The 16,979-nt window shown below is 34.2% G+C and overlaps 1 protein-coding gene across 1 annotated transcript in view; it reads right to left on the minus strand.

The window, feature by feature from the left end:
• Nucleotides 1-899: 899 nt before the first annotated feature.
• CAPZA2 (capping actin protein of muscle Z-line subunit alpha 2) overlaps nucleotides 900-16,979 on the minus strand; it is a 60,378-nt gene continuing 44,298 nt past the window's right edge. Inside the window, exons 6-10 of the mRNA XM_045847675.1 lie at nucleotides 15,893-15,972; nucleotides 10,980-11,058; nucleotides 6,257-6,328; nucleotides 2,647-2,709; nucleotides 900-1,909 (exon numbers count right to left, since the gene is read on the minus strand). Coding sequence (XP_045703631.1) covers nucleotides 1,769-1,909; nucleotides 2,647-2,709; nucleotides 6,257-6,328; nucleotides 10,980-11,058; nucleotides 15,893-15,972 — 435 coding nt within the window. The 3' untranslated portion in view covers nucleotides 900-1,768. The remainder of the gene's footprint in view (nucleotides 1,910-2,646; nucleotides 2,710-6,256; nucleotides 6,329-10,979; nucleotides 11,059-15,892; nucleotides 15,973-16,979) is intronic.

Genomic DNA, 16,979 nt, shown 5'->3' on the forward strand with positions numbered 1-16,979 from the left:
TGTCCTCCCTGATACTGCCCTTGCTTCCACACTTCAGGCTATTCAACACCAACATTGTGTCCTAGTAAAACTACATCCCTGAGCTTGCAGTTATGCTGGGTTTCCATTCTTGTACTTAATAAAATGCTAATAATCTCAGACCATAAAAGACTACTCTATCGCACAATTTCAAAGTATGTTCTGAATTATTTTGATAAATATTACCTTTCACATGCATAATACCTTACAAATAATAGGGTGTATTTTCAAGAAAGCATTTTAGATCATAAAACAGACCCAAAGGAATTGAATTCCATGATAGCCCAACTGATACAACTGAGCTAATTAAAGAATCATCCTCAGACTACTGAAAATGTCTTAAATTTGCCAATTCACTTTCTTTAGAAATACTAAACTAGAGAAAACAATTTAATAAAAAATTTTCATAATTTCATATTATATTTTCAATGTACTCAAAGCCCAACAGTGATTTTTAAAAAGAAATTAAATAACATGCTTTCATTGAGAAATTTTTAAAAATCTATACAATTCAAGCTAATGAAATATTTTATTGTACATAATAAAAGTGGTGCTTTTAAAAAAAACATTTTCAGGTCCAGACATCTGCGGGAGTATGTGAGGAAAGAATTCCACTGGAGTATAATGAGCAATACTCATTTGATGAAACTATAACCCACCCCACTCCCAATAGTAAATACTAACATTCAAAACAGGCTTGAAATTCCTGTAGCATCAGTAAATGTATTTTTAAAAATATTACAAACATGCATATGATGCCCAGAAAGAATAAATTGAGACTGTAACTGCACATTTATGTATTCCCAGTTTTTCTAACTTATAACCAGTTAAGAATCACAATATTTAAAGAAAGTATTTTAAAATAATATATGACTCATTGATAAGTGGTTTTCTACTCAAGTAAATATGAAAATTTTCATTTTAATGTCACACTGAATTTCAGTACTTTTCAATACAAGAAAAAAAAATCAACTGAGACATAATCATGAGTTTAGGATTATATATATTACAATTTGCCTTGTTATAATACATTTGTGGCTTTATGATAAAAATAACTCAGGGACATATGGATTCAAGCTAATTTGCGTAACTGTCACAAGAAAAAAGCATTAAAAGCATTTCTCAAATGTTTTTTCATTTAATTCCAGAATCTCAAAACTGCATTACATTAGACCTTGGCCTTGTTTAAAAAAGTTTAGTTAAACACTTAAGCTAGCTAAATAACCTTCTTGAAAGCTTTAAACACAATTGATATAGAAAATGCTTTTCCTCGAGGGTTCAGAAAAAGGCAGACAATTTCTTTAGCAGCATATATAGCTAAATCCATCAACTACCTTAAATGAGAATGTCCATTATTGACCCCATTAAAAAGAACTGGACAAATATCAAAAATTACACACTTCATAAACCAAAAGACAACAATTTTTAGGGTTATGGTAAGGAAAATATTTTTGAAACACTTCAAAAACTTTTAATGTTAAACTAGAGGAATCATCTCCTCATTGTTAAGAAAGGCATAAAACAAAGTGAAAGACATTTAAACTAAAATGATTTTCAATCCTCTTTGAACAAAAGAAATGAAAAATAATGGTTGATTAGCTAAGCTTTGTGTTCTAACCAAACTAATTACAGTGATTTTTAAATGGCAACAGCCCATCTGACTGGGTAGCTTGACAGTTCTGAATACATTTGCAATGATTTTTTAAAAAATGCAAAGACACTAAAATGATCCAATCATGCAATGTTCATCTTATGCATTCTGCATCTCCTTGCCAATCTTGTAGCTAAGAATCTTGTTCCAATCAATCTTAGTGCGTGTAACTGGCAACTGTCGACGTAAGGCTTTGAAAGTAGTGTCCGACATTGTCTGATAATTTTCACTGATGGCAGTCTATGAAAAACAGTAGTTAAAAATTTAAAGAAATAAAAGAACAACAATTTCTAAAACACATAGATGATTTAGGAAAAATGTATATTTAAGCAGCCTGTTTCATTGCTTTTAAAAGTCAAATAAAAAACTAAATATGGTTTTAAAAGTTATTTAAAAGCAGCTAAAAGAAAAAACATAATAATTTTGAATAATTAAAAACCAGAAAATGAAATTGTAAATAAGAGTTAACATGTGTACACCCTCATTTTCGATATATTATTATTGACTCAGAAAAATTTCATAAATTACTGTTTGTAAGGAGTGAAAACTTGTTCAACCCACAAATTAAGAGCTTATGTTCAGAAGACTTGTTCAACCCACAAATTAAGAGCTTATGTTCAGAAGTCTAGTTTAGAAGCTGATAGATAATGTAAAAAACAGAGTGCAAAATAAAATATTATCTAAATAGACTACATATAATCCAAATGCTTTGGGAAATACCTATGTTAAAATTTCTGATCAGAAACAAAATAACCATTTAAAACCTTGGCATATTTTGACCAACACTCTGAGTTTTGTCTACATTTTCACAAGTTTGCCCTTCAACTAAAAACAAACAAGTGCAAACACATACACACAGAAGGATTACATCTCATTATAGTGAAACAATGAAAAAAATTCAGGATTATGACTAGAATTAAAATCTCAGTGTCATTATTTATAAGCAAATATATATAAAAGAAGTGTAAAAATCATACCTGATACTCATTTTCTGCAGTTTCTACAATCTTTATAAATTCTTTTGCTGTTTGCACCTCATTCTGAATTAAAAAACAAAACAAAACAATAAAATATTAATTTAAAACTATACCACTATTATTTTTAAATAGGTATGCCAATATATGTATGGCTAATAATTTATATAATTTAATATATAACAGATGTAAATTATAATAAAGGGAAAATACTACAAGAGAAATATTCTAAATCCAAGGGGATCTAGGCAAAAATATTTTAAGTCTATAGAATGAGGCTGGTCTCAGTGTTTCAATGACTAATGAAAGGAAAATTTTAATAATACACAGTGCTGAAAAATGCAATTATAACGCTCAACATGTATTCTAATAGGCAATCTTTATAGGTAAGAATTTAGCCATAGATTCATAATTAACGACTACAACTAAATTTAACAATATTTACCAATTAGGAAAAGTATGTGTTAAAGTTTAAGGTGAATTTATTGCAGTATTTAAATATTTTCTGAAAGTTAAAAATAATCTTCTAATATATGGGTTTTGTTTTGCTAACAGTAAATTTAATGGAAATTTAGACTTTTGCAGTATAAGATAGTATTAATATAAAATTCTCAAATACTACTTCATGTATTATTATTTATAATTGACTCTTGAACAAGGTTTGAAATTGTGTGGATCTACTTACATTTGGATTTTTTTCAATAAATACACACAATATTGTGAATGTATTTTCTCTTTATGATTTTAATGTTTTCTCTAGTTCACTGTAAAATACAGTATGTAATAAATATACAATATGTGTTAATTATTTATGTTATTGGTAAGGCTTCTGGTCCAGAGCAGGCTATTAGTAGTTAAGTTATGGGGGAGTAAAAAGTTACATGCACACCTCAACTGTGAAGTTCAATACCCCTAATCTCCACATTGTTTAAGAGTCAACTATACATTGGGTTGACCAAAAAGTTCACTTGATTTTTTTCTATAAGATGGCACTAGTACACTTAGATGTCTTTAACTTCATTTGAAACAATTTTGTTAGGTTGTATTTTGACTGCTGTCATATCAGTGTGTATTTTTTTTAAAGTATCAAAACTGGCAAATTTCTGGGTTGCCATTTTAACACTGAAGATGGAAATATACAACATTTTTGGCATATCATGCTTTATTATTTCAAGAAAGGTAAAAACAAAGCTGAAATGCAAAAAAAGATTTTTGCAGTGTATGAAGAAGGTGCTTTGACTGACTGAGAGTGTGTCAAAAGTGGTCTGTGAAGTTTCATGCTGGAGATTTCTCAATGGACAATGCTCAATGGTCAGGTAGACCAGTTGAAGTTGATAGCGATCAAATTGAGACATCGAGAACAATCAATATTACACCACATGGGAAATAGCCAACATACTCAAAATATCCAAATCAATAGTTATTGGTGAAAGATGAAAAGTGAGTATTTTATTTTACGACAACAAAAAACAAAAACAAAAAAAAACCCTAAATGGACATTTTGGCCAACCCAATATATCTGCACATACACATTTATGTATCTATAATGGGTCCATTTTCCTCTATCTAAAAACAATAAAACAACTGATAAAGTGAAAAACACATTCCTAAAAAACTCAGCACAAATTGACACATTAGTTTACTATAGTAACCACCTCTCACAACTCCAGTCTATAAATGTGGACAAATGTCTTTCAGGAAGAATCTCTGCCCAATGTCAAGTTCCCAAAAGAAGATAATAACCAAGTATCCTGTTAAGCAAATAATATTATATGCATACTCATGATATAGAACTATACCGAATATAATGTCTCATGGAAAAACAGACATTTGTAAGTTGCTTTTACTGGCAAATTTTGCAAAAAAGAGTACCACTTAGCAAAAAAAAGCTGAAATCACCTAAGTACTCATGAAAACTTAGAAAAAAAAACAGCTTTCTTCTTTTCTCAGGTAGCATTTGGCTTAACACATTCAGATATGTTTCTTAATGCTAAATGCTTTCTTATATTGAAAATGAAATTTTCCTTAGTATTTGTAAAACAGCTAATTTTGTGTATCAGCAGTTGATGTTTAAATTATACTGAATGGTACTTTCAGGTACATAACACAAATGTTCATGGGAAAACCTCATGCTAACATTTTATTAACATTCTTGAGGCAAAGCAATTCTACCATGAAATGGCTACACATGCAATGGAAAAAATGTGTGACAAAGTACAGGGAAATAAAACTAAGTTAAGAGTTTCTTGAATTTGAAAGCTGAACTTTAGAAAAACTTCATTAAATCATAATCTCAACAGAGGGTTAAAAAAAGCAAACAATACAAACATAAGGGTTAAGTTGAGGATCAGAGATGTGAATTTAAGAGCTAAAGCTACAAAATTCTTAGAAAACACTTCATGACCATGGGTTAGGCAAAGGCTTCTATTAATATATCAAAAATGTAAATAATGAAAAAAAAAACAACAACCCAAGAACGACTACATCAAAACTGAAGTCTTTTGTTTTGCAAACGACACTAGTAAGCAAGAGAAAAGAAATAGAGAGTGGGAGACAGTATTTGCAAATCATTTTTCTGACACAGGATTTGAATCTAAAATATATAAGCAACAACCACAACTCAACAATAAAAGCACAAATTACCAATCACAAAATACGCAAAGGATCTGAATAGAAATATTTAATATGAAAGTGACCCATAAATACGTAAGAAGATGCTCATTATCATTATCTGTCAGGAATATGTAAATAAAAACCATAATGAGATACCAGTTCATACCAACTAGGATGGCTATAACTGAAAAGACAGACATAAATTTTGGTGAGGATGTGGAAAACTGGAACCCTCATTTACAACTGATGGCAATGTAAAATGGTGCAGCCACTTTGGAAACACTGTCTGGCAGTTTTTCAAAAGGTTAAATGTAGAACTACCACGTGACCCCACAATTCCACTGTCACATATATACGAGAGAGAAATTATAACAAATGCCTGCAGGAGAAGGTTTACAGCAACAAAAAATAGAAAATAACACAAATGCCCAGCAACTAATAAATGGCTAAATAAAATGTGGTGTATGGAATATTAGTTGGCAATAAAAAAGCATGGAATACTGATATATGCTCCAACAAGGACAAACCCTGAAAACATTAAACTAAGTGAAACTAGCAAGTCACAAAAGACCATGTATTGTAGGGTTCCATATGAAAGGCCAAGAATAGGCAAATTCACAGTCAGAAAATCAATTTGTGGTTGCCCAGGCCTGAGAGTAGTATGGGGAGTGGGAAATGGGAGCAACAGATAATGGGTACTGGATTTCTAGAGGACAAAAATGCTCTAAATTAGACTATGTTGATGACTGTACAATCCTCTTAATATACTAAAAAACACTGCATTTTACACTTTAACTGGGTGAACTGAATGGTATGTGAGTTATATCTCAATAAAGCTGTTAAAAAAGGTTAGGCATCAATTTCCATTACTTACCCATCTTTAATCTATTTGAAAACACTTAATCTAAAGCAGAAATATTACTTAAAATGTTACTTCCAAAACCGTTCTGGTTTTATAGTATTAGGTTGTTTAAAATTTATTTTACAATTAATTACTTACAGACACTGTAAGGGAATCTTGTATATCTTTATGACTCACTAGCTGAACATTACCATCTTCATAATAATGGACCTATTAAAAAAGAAATTACAGATACCTTATTATAGGCAAGAACCATCAAAATCCACATGGCTTCAACAGTAACATCAATTGTAGATGATTATCAATTCCAGCTTTAGCCTAGACTTCTTTGATAAGCTCCTGACTTTTCAAACCTCAGCAAGACTTCCTGCCCTCAATCTAGTGAGAAGACTAGTTAGCAGTTCTGGTAATTACTCAGGCAAGCCCTCCGTTGACATAACTGCTGGACATTTTTATCTCAGATATTCTGCTAGTACCTAAACCCAAGATTTCCAAAATTGAGCTCATAATACTCCCTCCTAAACACTGCTCCTCTTTTGTGTACTTCTACCAACCATGCAACTTCTCAAATTCAAAGACATGAATTTATTCACTAAACATTAATTGAATAATCACTACATATGCCTCCCATTAAGAAGTTCAAGGGATGCATTGCATCTATTTATTTATTTATTTATTTAGGCTACAATTATTTATTTGTAAATATATTTTATTGATTATGCTATTACAGTTGTCCCATTACCCCCCTTTATTCCCCTCCACCCTGCACCTCTCCCACCCACATTCCCTCCCTTTAGTTCATGTCCATGTGTCAGAAGTTCTTTAGCTTCTACATTTCCCATACTATTCTTGCTTTCCCTGTCTATTTTCTACTACCATCTATGCTAAGTATTCTCCATACCTTTTCCCCCTTTCTTCCTCCCACTCCCCTGTTGCTAACCCTCCACGTAATCTCCATTTCTGTGGTTTTGTTCCTGTTCTAGTTGTTTGCTTAGTTTCTTTTGGTTTTTGCTTTAGATGTGGTTGTTAATAATTGTAAGTTTGCTGTCCTTTTACTATACATGTTTTTTATCTTTTTCTTAGATAAGTCCTTTTAACATTTCATAAAATAAGGGCTTGGTGATGATGAACTCCTTTAATTTGACCTTATCTGAGAAGCACTTTATCTGCCCTTCCATTCTAAATGAAAGCTTTGCTGGATAGAGTAATCTTGGATATAGGTCCTTGCCTTTCATGACTTTGAATACTTCTTTCCAGCCCCTTCTTGCCTATAAGGTCTCTTTTGAGAAGTCAGCTGATATCCTGATGGGAACTCCTTTGTAGGTAACTGTCCCCTTATCTCTTGCTGCTTCTAGAATTCTCTCCTTCATTTTTACCTTGGCTAATGTAGTTATGATGTGCCTTGGTGTGTTCCTCCTTGGGTCCAACCTCTTTGGGACTCTCTGAGCTTCTTGGACTTCCCAGAAGTCTATTTCCCTTGCCAGATTGGAGAAGTTCTCCTTTAGTATTTTATTTTATTTTTTAAAATATTTTATTTATTTATTTTTAGAGATGGAAGTGAAGGAGATAGAGAGAGAGAGAGAGAGACATCAATGTGCGGTTGCTGGGGGTTATGGCCTGCAACCCAGGAATGTACCCTGGCTGGGAATCGAACCTGGGACACTTTGGTTCCCAGCCTGCGCTCAATCCATTGAGCTACGCCAGCCAGGGGCTCCTTTATTATTTGTTCAATTAAGTTTTCACGTGTTGCTCTTCCTCTTCTCCTTCTGGTACCCCTATAATTCGGATGTTGGAATGTTTAAAGATGTCCTGAAGGTTCCTAAGCCTCTCCTCCTTTTTTTGAATTCTTATTTCTTCATTCTTTTCTGATTGTATGTTTTTTTCTTCCTTCTGATCCACTCCACTGATGTGAGACACAGCTTTCATTCCATCACTATTGGTTCCCTGTGCATTTTTCTTCATTTCACTTATTGTAGCCTTCATTTTTTTCATCATTTGTTACCAAAATCAACCAATTCTGTGAGCATCCTGATCACCAGTACTTTGAACTGTGCATCTGATAGGTTGGCTATCTCTCGGTCACTTAAAAGTACTGGTTCTGGAGCTTTCAGTTCTGTTTGAGCCATCTTACCCCCCACCCCTTTGGTCTGGTCACATCTGTTATGTATGAGGGACAGAGCCTTAGGTATTCACCAGGGCAGGGCACCCCAGTGGTTGGGTTGTGATGTATGTGGGGGTGGGGTCCGAGAGGGAACAATGGTGCTGGCTCTGTTCTCTGTTGGACCTCAGTCCCTTCCGCCACATCCCCTGAGCAAATTGGGCCCCTCTGGTGCCAATTCCTGTGTGGGTGGGTTTGTGCATGCTATGGGACTATCCAAGGACCTCTCCTGTGAGGCTGGGAGTCTCTCCCTGTGCCTCAACCCCCACAGGTGTTTTTAATCAGTATCCCGAGGCTCAATTTTCCAGCGCTGGGATCCTGGGTTGCGCGCAGTGCCTTGCTTCACAATTCCCACCTTGCTGGGTCTGGTGTTTGCCACCCCTCGGCCGGGGTCTGCCAGCTGCCACTTGCAAGCTCAGGGTCCACCCACTGCGGTCTTGCGTGCCCTGGACGCCTTACGCACCCAGTCTCTGCTCTCTGCTGCCCGACTCCACCCCTCCTACTGGTCTGGATGAAGTGTCTATTTTAACTTCTTGGTTGTCTGATTTCCATTCAGATCAATTTTCTGTCAGTTCTGGTTGTTATTCTGTTTCTAAATTATTGTTGTCTCTATCTTGGTTGTGCGAGGAGGTGCAGTGTGTCTACCTATGCCTCTACTTGGCTGGAAGTTTAGGCTATAATTTTAAAAAATATTTTATTTAGTTATTTTTAGAGAGAGGGGAAGGGAGGGAGAAAGAGAGGGAGAGTAATATCAATGTGTGGTTGCCTCTTGTGTGGCCCCTACTGGGGACATGGCCCACAACCTAGGCATGTGCCCTCACTGGGAATCAAACCAGTTATCCTTTGGTTCTCAGCTGGTGCTCAGTCCACTGAGCCACGACCAGCTAGAGTGGGATACATAGCTTTTAAAAGGACAGTTCCTAAACTCATATTTCAATACAACATAAAAAAATGTACACAATACATTAATAATACTCCAGACTCTATCTATAAGCATTAAAAAAGGACTTCAGAGAAGAAGCAACACTGCACTCAAATTTAGCAAAATGACTGACTAATCAGGGAAGATAAGGAAACTGAACTTAAGGCAACAGCATAGTTCAGCAAGGCTTGGAGATACTAGTGGATGCAATAGGTAGGGAACAAGTTAACTCTGGGTCTGAATGCCACTTAAATATGCCTGGACTATGTAGTAGTTCAAACTGTACTGCTAAAATGGTAGCAAACAGGTAAGTAACATCCAGATTTAAATTTAAAAAATCATCTTTTTTGATGGCAGTGTGGAAAAAGAATAGATTAGGGAACGGAAAAAGCTTCAGCAATTCAAACAAAATAAAGAAACAATTACATGTCAGGCGTGATGCTAAGTGCTGAAGGCAGAACTGTGAACCAGTCAATCCTGGCTCTCAACAAGCTTTGGTCCAACAGGCACAGCATTTGACAAATTATTCAACTAAGAGCTGCTGAGGTCTAACCAAAGGGAAGAATGTCAACAAAAATGGCTACCACTCATTAAGCACTTTATGTCTGCCTCAATTGTAACCATTTTATCCATATAAACAAATCTTTAAATGGTCACATGAGTTTTTTTTAAGCTAATGAGGAACGAAACATAAAGCTTAAATGACTTTTTAATATCATACAACTAATAACTAGCAGAACTGGGATTCAAACTCTGGCAGTCTGATTTCAAAATCCATGCTCTTGATCTCATTTCTCTAGCCCCTAAGGCAGAGGACCACGTCAGCCTCAAGGTTGCCTTCAAAGGCCAAAGGGCTGAATGTAATTTTATGACCATAAATGTAACTACTCCTTAACTAGAGGCAGGAGCTCAGTGCTGCCACCAGGTAGAAACAAGGTGCCAGGGCGGATAAAACACAGTGGAGAGCCGGATTTGGTCTGCGGGCCTTGTGTTTGCCACCTGTGCCCTAAGGGATGGTCACTAAAACATAAAAGTATTAGGATGTAAGACTAGGAATTAGAAATGTATATTGGAGCCAGATGATAAAGCAGCAGCATCTAATTCATCTTTATTCTTTTATGGCTCTTGGCACAGTACCTTTCATGATAGCTGATCAACAAATGTGTTGAATCACGTGTTGAATCAACAAATGCATGAATCAAGATAGAAAAAGGTTAGTATTTTCCTTTAACTTATTTAGTACTACCTATATTGAAATATTTGGTCTTAGTTATCAAATATCCTTTTTTATAAACATTTGAGCTTACATTAAAAGTCAAAGAATTCCATTCTAATGGGTTTCACACAAGAAGCCAACTATAAGTATAGAAAATACTTATATATGTATTGTGTACATATATTAATATACACATGTAATACATATACTTACAGATCTAAACATGCATATATTAATATCATACTTCACCCTACTCTACTCAAGAAACAGAAGATGCTTATATGAACAAATTATATAAAGAGCAGACCAAGTAATAGCACCTAATTTTAGTTGTCTTTTTAGACTCTGTTGGCTATCCTTGCAGATTTTTGATGAATATAGAGAATAAACTACAAGGTTATTAAAAAGATGAAATCAGCACTACTTGTTTTTCCCATTACCTCAACATGAAGATGTGAAGAAAAGAAATGGTTATTATGTATCATGAAAATTCAAACTTATGAATCAGTTGTTTTCTATTCAGAATCATTAAAAGATCAATAAACAAATTCTTTTTATTTCATACCTGAATTTTCAAAATGCCAACCACCTGAGCAGTTGAAGGAGTGATTGTAAACTTCCACTCTGACCTCCAACGCCCATTCCTTAAAAATAAAAACAGCAGCTGTAAATAGGTAGGAAAAATAATTTGAATAAATTTTAAGTTCCAGATTTAAATTTAATGTTATAGTATGAGAGAATGTCTGGGATGGATGGTGGACATTCATTATACTAAAACATGTGATACTTTTGGAGAAAAATTTTAAGCTACTTCTTCAATTGACTCACTTATGTTTTAATTAAGAGTAAAATGAATAAATGTTCAGATTATCAGGGGCTTTTGCAAATACAATCAACACAGTTTAATATCCATTGAGTAATACACGTAACAAATAATTTAAAAAGATGGATAGTACAACAACATTTTTAAGGAGGTTTTGAAGTTTGGAAAAAGAAGAGCTATAAAGAATTATAAACATCAGAGTCCCTCCTGCCACCTTTTCCAATGTTAGGTTTAAAATTTTCACATAAAAGGCACATCCTCCTCCTACTCCTTGAAATGATTTTCGGTATACAAATTAATAGATATTCATTATGGTAGGAAATTGTGGTGTTACAAACAAGCAACAGGTATGTTAGTCATTTTGTCTCCCACAAAATGAATTGAATTGATCCTTTTTTTTCTTAATGGCCTTTCCATAGCAACACCTTTACTTTTGACCTTTACTTGCTCTCTGCATGGTAAAGATACTCTGATATGCAAATCTGTAACTCTTAACTTTTTTTTGAACATTATACATTCCTAAAATAATCACAGGGCTAATAGAGCACTCTACTGGCTTTGGTATAAAAATTATTTATGGATTCTTTTAAATATTCTTGCAGTCAAACCAATCGTGAAAATCTGTAGAATGATGATACTCTCATACCCCAAGTTAACACTTAACATCTGAAAAGTGCTATTATTAGAACAATGTATATGTTGTACAAAATAAAAGAGAATTGTGTAACATATCTTGACTTTTAGTGACGTATCCAAAATTATCCACAGCAGCTCAATTGGAATCTAGGTCTCTTCATTTTATTTCATGATTCCAAAAGAAGTTATTCCTTTTATTTATGTATTAGTGTCAAGCACTAGTGAGTTCTAAGCATATACATTTCTGATTTATTATGATAATATGCATACATTACTGACTGTGAAAAGGAATAAATTCCAAATCAAGCAATGGGACCAATTTGAGAACTATTTCATTTTTAAATTTTATTTATTTATTTATTTATTTGATTGATTGATTGATTGATTCATTCATTCATTCATTATCCTCATCTGAGGACGTGCTTATTGATTTTAGAGAGGGGGAAGGAGGAAGAGAGGGAGAGAGACATCAATGGGTTGCCTCTTGCACGTGCCCTTACCAGGGATCAAACCACAACCTAAGCATTTGGTTTGACTGGAATAGAACCCACAACCTTTTGGTTTACGGGATGGTGCTCCAACCTACTGAGCCACACTGGCCAATACTAAGAACTATTTCAAAGGACGTTCCCAAGACATTATTATATAACAGTGGTAAATGATGCCGAGCAGACAGTACCCTTTCATCAACAGTGTAAGCAGTCAAGATGTTCTAGCCTCTCATTATATTCTTCCCTTCCCTTCAATTAATGCTGTAATTACAAATGTGTTCATTCAAAAAACCTTTATTAAGTCTCCAATACTGCTAGACATTAGGGAAACAGTAGAGACCAAGAAGAGAAGGTCCCTAGGGAAATCTATAGAACATCCATGACTAGTTTTTTCTGATTTTTGTTCTTTTGGTGAATTAAAGTATATTTCTATGTACCAAAATATTGAGATTTTATTGTTTTACTGAGATCACTGTGATATGTATGCTTAGCATTTTGGGATATCATACATTTTCTCTTTTCCAAAAGGTAGAAATCATTTTTAACTTCAATGATATAATATTCATAGTGGTGGTTTAGAAAAAAAATATTCAGACATGCAAAGTGAAATAATGAGAACATAAAACTCAAGAACAGACATCTTCATTTTACATATGCTAAAGCTCAAATGAATTGTTTTTAAAATTAATTACTGTATTTTGCTGTGCATAATGTGCAATTTTTGCCCACATTTTAAAATAAGGATGCTCATTATACATGGGTAGCACTAATTATGTATTTACATAAGTGTTTTTAATTTTCACTTATGCTTGTACATTAAAAGCATAACTCTAGGAAGCAATAATGATATCCATATGCACAATAATACCCTAGAATACAATAATTGGTTTTGTTTCTAAATACAAATAAATAAAAAGTTGAATTAAAAAATTAAAATGAGATTTTTTTTCCCAAAAGTTTGTGCCAAAAACATGGGTGCGCATTATACAAGGGAGTGTATTACATATGGCAAAATACTGTAGTTAATTTACTATAATATCTCCAGTATACTTTAAGGTAAAACTTAGAATTTTTCCCTTAAGTAGTTTGATTTCAATGAGATTGATTTTATTATATATATCCTTGCACAAAGAGTATAAATTAATAATGATTTTATACAAATCTATTTCTTTAGTATATTGGTAGATTAATAATGGTGCAAGTTCTTAAGCCTAAAATGGAGAAATCACCTTTACATTAAGTCAATAAAAGTAACTTTGTACACCAGAATCTTTAAGTGACTGTAGCTTGTCATTAACACCTATTTTTACATATGAAATTGATTTTCCCTCAGTGATAATGTATCTGCATTCTTCCAAATGTTCCTGTTTAACCTTGTAACCTTGCATTTATTTCTGAGATGGTTAAGTAATGAAGCAAACTTGGGCCACAGACCAAAGTGGTCCACAGGGGTTACTGATACCTCAGGAGCACTACCAGCCAACTTGGCTAACAAGTCAAAGACTAATATACTTAAAAACTAAATATTACGACCATACTTACTTTGATAACCATAGCATATATTAACTAAAAAGGGGTATATAAAGGTAAGGTATATAAAGGTAAGGAACTTATAAAGTCTTGGAGAGCCTCAGAATTTTTTAAGAGAAGATACCTCAGAAATAGTCTTATCTAAAAATAAAAAGGCCCAATAACTTGTCAGATATCAAAGATTAACAGGGAAAGTCACTGCTTTGGGGGACTAGACTTTTAAAAGGAATAACTGACTGATTTGTACACAACTTGTAAGGCATGATTGTAATATGCCTCATTGCATAATAAAATATGCCATTACTCCCTCACATTGGCCAACCAGGCACAAGCCAATCCACATGAAAATTACCTAATTCAGAGCCTCTGAAGTTCACAAAAAGAATCATAAATCTTCACTCTATAACTACCTCTGTTCTCCTCCCTCATATAAGTCTCATTCAGAAACAACCCCTTCTCAGGATGAGCAAATGGGCCTCCCACTGGTCTGCTTGCAGGCATACATGTTCCCTTAAGATGCTGCTGCTTGCTAGTCTCTAAAAACACCCCACACTCTTCCCATGCTATTTTCATTGTCAATGGATTTACTTCTACCTTTAAATAGATAGTCATAAAGCAGATATTGTTCTTGTATCAAAAGGCTTAAGATCCCCCTACCCACATTTTATTTTGTATGGGTTTCAAATGTACAGCTTAGTGGTTGGACAATCATATATGCTTTATATACAGTGTGCTCCCCTTGATATTTCCAGTATGCCAACTGGCACCATATATAGTTATTGAAATATTATTGACTATATTCCCTATGCGTTACTTACATCCCCATGACTACTTTGTAACTACAAATCTGTACTTCTTACTCCTTTCACCTCTTTCATCCAGTCCCCCAATACCCTTCCATTCTGGCAACCACCAATTAGCTTTCTGTGTCTATGAGTCTGTTTCAATTTTGTTTGTTCCATGTTTTTTCTTTAGATTTCACAAATACGTGAAATTGTATGGTATGAGGGTGGACCCAAACAAACCCCTGAGTTTATTGATAATATACTATGTATTTATCCTTGTTTAAATTTCAGCCACCTTCAAAATACTCTCCATTTGATGCACTACACTTATTGAGACTTTTTTCCACTGCTTAGAACAGGTTTTGAACTCATCAATTTTGATGCCTTTTAGTGCCTCTGCTGTTATTTGTTTCACCTCTTCCACATCGACAAAACAGTTCCCTTTGAGGATTTTTTTTCCATCAGGGGAGACAAAACACAGTGGCTTAGAGCAAGATTGAGTGAATAGGGAGAATGAGGCAAGGGGGTTATCATGCTGTTTTTGGTCAAAAACTGCTGAACACACAGCACAGCAAGGGCAAATGCACTCATAAATCACCCATCATGAAATGGGCAAATGTGTTGAAAGAATTTTCAAACAAACAAACAAACAAACAAACAAACAAAGAAAAAACCTCACTGAAGCCGAATACAGCCTCTCACAACCTCAGCTGGTACACTGATACAGATGGGTCTCTGTATAAGGGGCCTGCCCTCCAGAAGATAGTTCCCGTTTTTGAGGGGGGGGGTACCTCCTCTTATTTGTCTTTCCCTGACTAATTGTGCTGAGCATAATACCCTCCTGGTCCACCATGCTGTCACAAAAGGTAAGATTCCACTCTTTTTTATGGCTGAGTAATGTTTCATTGCATATATGTACCACAGCTTTTTTATCCACTCGTCTACTGATGAGCACTTGGGGGACTTCTATATCTTGGCTATTGTAAATAACTCTACAATGAACAAAGAGGTGCATGTATTTTTTTTCAAATCAGTGTTTTGGATTTCTTCAGATATGCAGAAGTGAAATCTCTGGGTCATAAAAACGCTGAAGTTTTATATTACGTTTAGATTGCTCTTAGTCAATCACACACAAACAAGGAATAGGGCAAGAATCTTTTACAAAAATATAAACCATGTCAAAAGTCCCCAATACACAAAAATTTTAACTTACCAAAAATTTTTTGCTTGGAATTGATGGCTTTCTATGCATGCAATAATGGTTTGCTGTCCATCTATTTTTTTACCATATACCTTGATAGCAAAGAAAACAAACATTAAGAGTGAATTTAGGGTCACAGAAAGTCCAACTTTAAACATCTACAAAATACTGAAAATTGTAAGCACTTTAGCAGGAACATATAATACTCAAATGTGTACACTTAATCACAGATTCTTAGCTGATCATAAAAAAACTCACAATAAAATACAATTTATTGAGTAAAACTGATTGTACTCTAAAGTAGTCATAAACATTCTAGACATGCCATATTTCTCATTCCAAACACAAGTGTCATGATAAGTAAATATATAGACACCAATCTGGCTGTTTCCATGCAAGTAAAAACTGGACCTAGATTGTGATCATCTTTGTTTATTTCACAATCTTAGGCATTGCAATTTCTCCGGTCATTTAAAAAAGCATCTGGATAAAGTTAATTTACTTATAACTAAGAAAGGTTTTTAAGAAAATGCCTATGATGCTATGATGATGTTATTTTATCTCTTGCCTACTGCTTTAAAAGTAATGATTAAATTGTGCCTTTCAATCCCCCAGCAAGAGATATGGACACTCCAACTCAACCTAATCGCTGTATTTTTTGAGTTATTCTTCCAAAAGAATCCTAATCAACCAAGTTATAATTCAAAGAATTTTAAGGTATTTTAGGTTATGCCACTCTATTTCTCAAATAATTATTGAAAAGTAGATACTTAAAGAGTACCATATGAGTTTTTGTTTTAACTAGGAAACTTCTGAGTAAAATAGAGTTCTGTTGGTAATATTAACAATTATGTTAGGACAGCAGGTATAAATGGTCACCTTAGGTTGGAGAGGTAGGCAGAGGCCAGGTCCATAGGGCCTTGAAGGCCATGTTCAGAAGTCTAGTTTCTATACTAAGTGCAATGGGGTATCAGTGAAGATTTTAAGCAGGAGATTTTCAGGATCTGATTGGCATTTCAAAGGATTACTCCAGCTATGGAGATCATAGAAGCAAAGACAAACTGTGGGGGACTAAAAAGCCCATCTGAGTGCAAACAAT

This window comes from Phyllostomus hastatus, unplaced genomic scaffold, assembly GCF_019186645.2.
Source record: "Phyllostomus hastatus isolate PE091 unplaced genomic scaffold, TTU_PhHast_1.1 phas_contig_118, whole genome shotgun sequence".
NCBI classification, from domain to species: Eukaryota; Metazoa; Chordata; class Mammalia; order Chiroptera; family Phyllostomidae; genus Phyllostomus; species Phyllostomus hastatus.